At 45.8% G+C, this 4542-nt stretch overlaps 1 protein-coding gene across 1 annotated transcript; it reads left to right on the top strand.

Annotated features, from left to right (window-relative positions):
- The first annotated feature begins 575 nt into the window (after positions 1 to 575).
- LOC125555805 (disease resistance protein RGA5-like) lies at positions 576 to 1755 on the top strand. The gene is made up of 2 exons (XM_048718649.2): positions 576 to 822; positions 936 to 1755. The coding sequence occupies exon 2, from the start codon at positions 1034 to 1036 to the stop codon at positions 1592 to 1594; it is 561 nt and encodes a 186-aa protein (XP_048574606.1). The 5' UTR covers positions 576 to 822; positions 936 to 1033; the 3' UTR covers positions 1595 to 1755.
- The last annotated feature ends 2787 nt before the right edge of the window (positions 1756 to 4542 follow it).

The raw sequence follows: 4542 nt of genomic DNA on the forward strand, positions 1-4542 counted from the left end.
GGTGCGGCGCTGCCGGTCTTTCCTCCATGGGGAGTGGGGCAGCAACTGGCCGGCTCGGACAGTTTGGCCGTCACCTTCCGCGAACCAACGCGTCCCCTTCCGTGAGCGCATTGGATTCCCGTGTGCAGTGTACGGAGCTTAAAATTTCAGCAGCATATAATCATTCGCAAGTCCAGAGAGATGAAGAAAAAGAGAGCACCCAGCAATCGTTAGGTGTCTACAGTTCCACAGTTACTAGGAAACTACAGAGGGGAACTTTTTGTCTATGGGACATATACACCCTATAAGGAAAAAAATAGTAATTCAATAAAAAGTCAAAAGAATCTTTTTTTTGCGGGTAAAAGTCAATTTTTTTTATTAAAATAGTGTGAATACTGACCTATAATAGCAAATAAATTTTGTCTTTTTCGCTGTGAATTCAACGTTCGTTTTTTTCATGGAAATTTATATACTAGTGCAAAAGTGAGTCAAGTTTATTCTAAAAAAACTTTTAAAGTATTTTGACTTTTTATTTAATTATTAAAAAAACATATTAAGTGTATATACAACTAGGAACCAAAGTGTATTTCGCGGAAACTACCTCGTATCTACAGCGAAGGGCCGGCCAATCCAGAGCCCACGACAGTCGATAATGTCCATCCACAGATCCTAGTACCTCTCCAGTCTCAGTCCCTGCTCCACTCCACTCCATGGCGGCCGCGGATCCCCTTCTCCTGCCGGCTCGCGGATCTCGCTGACGCGCCCGGAGGCTGCGTCGAGCTCGCGGCTGCATCACCGGCCTGGCAGTGCGCGGTGATTTGGCTTGCTGGACATCATACCGGGGTGAGTGCCGTACTGCTCATGTTCTGCTTCGTTCGTTCTAATCAAGTTCTTGCTTGAAATCCGCTCTACTGATGGTTTTATTATTTCGATCTGCTGATGTTTTGCTTGATCAGTGCTGCAGCTGTTTGATTCTTCTTCTTGTTTGCATGCTACTGCTGCCACTTCGCTTCTCCTCAAAGATTGACACGCCACTACGGCAGGAGCAGAGCCGATGGCGCCTGTGGTGACCGCTGCACTTGGCACGTTTGGTCCTCTGCTTGGGAAGCTCACCGATTTGCTCGCCAATGAGTGCGGACGGCCGAAAGGGGTCCGCCGCGAGATCCGCTCCCTCAAGGCTGAGCTTGCCGTCATGCATGGTGCGCTGATGAAGTACACCAAGATAGAGAATCCTGATGGCAAGGTCAAGATATGGGTATCGCTGGTCAGGGAGCTGTCCTACGATACCGAAGATTGTTTTGACAAGTTGACCCACCAGCTCGGCGATGGTGGGGGTCAAGACGTTGGCTTCAAGGAGTACTTCCGCAAGATGGCTCGCCGTCTAAAAACTAATGGAGCTCGGCATGGAATCGCCAACCAAATCGATGATCTGAATCTTCATATCAAGGAGGTGAAGGAACTCAAGACCAGCTACAAGCTGGATGATGTTGCTTCTAGCACCCCGGTCGAGGCAACCGTGGATCCCCGGTTGGCTGCTCTTTTCACCGAGGAGGCACACCTTGTTGGCATTGATGATCCAAGGAACGAGCTTGTGAAACGATATGGGAAGCGTTGAACCCTTTGCTCGGGCCGTATTTGTATATATAGAAACAATGATGTGGCTTACAAGACGAGATTGAGAGAGATCGATCGTTACAGGGAACGATCGTTACAAGAGGATTACGAGGGAGAGATAACAGAAGAAGAGATAGAGAACGGTACAAGGTTTAAACAAGATATCTATCCCTATACAACTCTATCTCTAACTAACCAACTATTTCAACACTCCCCCTCAATCTAAACCTTATGAAACTTTGCTAAGGTTAAGATTGTACTTGAACTCGTCCAACCTTCTCATGGTGAGAGGTTTTGTAAATCCATCAGCAAGTTGATCTTCAGTAGGTATAAACCGAATGTCCAGTAGCTTTCGAGCTACTCTTTCTCTGAAAAAATGAAAATCAACCTCAATGTGCTTTGTGCGTGCATGAAACACCGGATTGGCTGAGAGATAGGTTGCACCAATATTATCACACCATAACCTCGCAGCCTGTGGAGCTTTGATTCCAAGCTCATAGAGTAATGTCTGTATCCACATTACTTCACCTATAGCATTTGCTAAGGCCTTGTATTCGGCTTCTGTACTTGACCTAGAAACAGTTGCTTGCTTTCTTGCACTCCAAGACACAAGATTTGTTCCCAGAAAAACAGCAAAACCACCTGTAGACCTTCTGTCATCAGCACATCCTGCCCCGTCAGCATCAAAGTAAGCAGTAAGAAGCATAGAAGAGGACTTGGTAATCTGGAGCCCAAGTCCTTCTGAAAATTTGAGATATCTAAGAATTCTCTTCACTGTAGTCCAATGAGTAGTTCTGGGTGCATGCAAGTATTGGCAGACCTTATTTACTGAATAGGAAATATCAGGACATGTAAGTGTTAAATACTGTAGAGCACCTACAACACTTCTATAATTTGTTGCATCTTCTGACCCAAGTGCTTCTCCACATTCAACTGTAAGTTTTTCTGAGGTAGAAATTGGTGTACTTACTGGCTTGCAGTGCTCCAATCCCACTCTTCTGAGGATATCATTAGTATATTTTTCTTGGGAGAGAAGTATACCATCTTTATTTTTCTTTACCTCAATTCCCAAAAAATAGTGAAGATCACCCAAGCCCTTGAGAGCAAATTCTAGCTTCAGATCCTTAAGTAAACAGACAGTGGCATCTGAGCTTGAACTGGCAACAATTATATCATCAACGTAAACAAGCACAAAGATAGTGATATTCCCTTTGTTATAAAAGAATAAAGAAGTATCTGCCTTAGATGGTGTGAAGCCAAGATTTTGTAACTGCATGCTTAACCTGGAATACCAAGCTCGTGGGGCTTGTTTCAAACCGTACAAAGCTTTGTCCAACTTACATACATACTGTGGTGTGCTTTGATTCTCATATCCTGGTGGTTGCCGCATGAACACTTCTTCCTCAAGAACACCATGAAGAAACGCGTTCTGGACATCTAGCTGTCTTAAACTCCAACCTCTGGAAATTGTAATAGACAAGACAAGTCGAATAGTAGCTGACTTAACAACAGGGCTAAAGGTATATTCATTATCAATTCCAAAGCTTTGTTTAAACCCTTTTGCAACTAATCTTGCCTTATACCTGTCTATGCTTCCATCAGACTTTCTTTTTATTTTGTATACCCACTAACAATCAATGATATTGTTGCCATGTTTCGGTGGTACTAAATGTCAGGCCTTATTTTTCATAAGTGCATTATACTCATTATCCATAGCTTCCTTCCACTCTTTATTGGCAAGAGCATCATGCAAATTGATTGGTTCACCAGTAGTGGTAAGAAAAGCACGTTTGAGTTTGTCATACCTTATTGTACCATCATTGTACTGTTTTTCCTTGACAATACTTGACCGAGACCTTGTATTTTGAAGAAAGGGCGTAGGTGACACAGGAACAGTTGCTGCAGATGGTGCATGCGATCCGGACGAAGCAGAATCAGCCACAGAGGATCCGGCCCTCTCGCGATCCGAGGCAACCAGCGGACCAGCCGGCTCCTGATCCGAGGCGGATCCGTCCTCACGTGTGCGGTCGGCCGCACACCCGCGGTCTGCCTGGACCCGCAGGGAGGCGACGTTGGGCGCCGCACCCGCGGTCCACCTGGGCCCGCCAAGACGTGGCAGCGGGCGACTGGGCTTCTCCCGCGCCTGGGATGGCGCGGCTGTCGACACATGGGCTCGTGGGCGCATCTGGACCGGTGGGATCCACTCGGTCAGGGCGGTCGGCCACCAGCCTGCATGCGGCCACGCGCACAGGTGGAGGATCCACCTGGGATCTCGCGCCGTCAGCGGAGGCAGACCTGGCGGGCGAATCTATCTGGGATCCGCCGCTGTCAGCCGGATCAGCGTAGGTTTCCGCACCTGCTTTGTTTGTTTCCTCATACATAAAATGACGCCCAGAATTAGCACAAGTATCAACGGAATCAGGATTTTCTTTGGATTTTTGCACATGATCAGCTTCAGTTAACGCGCCCCCATGATCATAGTCTGGTAGAAGTGCAATTTCAGCACGAAGCAAGGCACCGGCATTGGGATGAAGTTTTGAAAACGAAAAGACAGTTTCATCAAAAACAATATCGCGAGATATGTAGATGCATCCAGTAGCAATCTCAAGACACTTATAGCCTTTGTGAAGGTTGCTATTGTTGGAAATATGCCCTAGAGGCAATAATAAATTGATTATTATTATATTTCCTTGTTCATGATAATCGTTTATTATCCATGCTATAATTGTATTGATAGGAAACTCAGATACATGTGTGGATACATAGACAACACCATGTCCCTAGTGAGCCTCTAGTTGACTAGCTCGTTGATCAATAGATGGTTACGGTTTCCTGACCATGGACATTGGATGTCGTTGATAACGGGATCACATCATTAGGAGAATGATGTGATGGACAAGACCTAATCCTAAGCATAGCACTAGATCGTGTAGTTCATATGCTATAGCT

The sequence above is a fragment of the Triticum urartu genome, chromosome 1A, assembly GCF_056163025.1.
Source record: "Triticum urartu cultivar PI428250 chromosome 1A, HENAU_Tu73, whole genome shotgun sequence".
NCBI classification, from domain to species: domain Eukaryota; kingdom Viridiplantae; phylum Streptophyta; class Magnoliopsida; order Poales; family Poaceae; genus Triticum; species Triticum urartu.

Excerpts from the sequence above, each read along its gene's own strand:
- LOC125555805 (XM_048718649.2), top strand. The coding sequence starts at position 1,034 with ATGGCGCCTGTGGTGACCGCTGCACTTGGCACGTTTGGTCCTCTGCTT.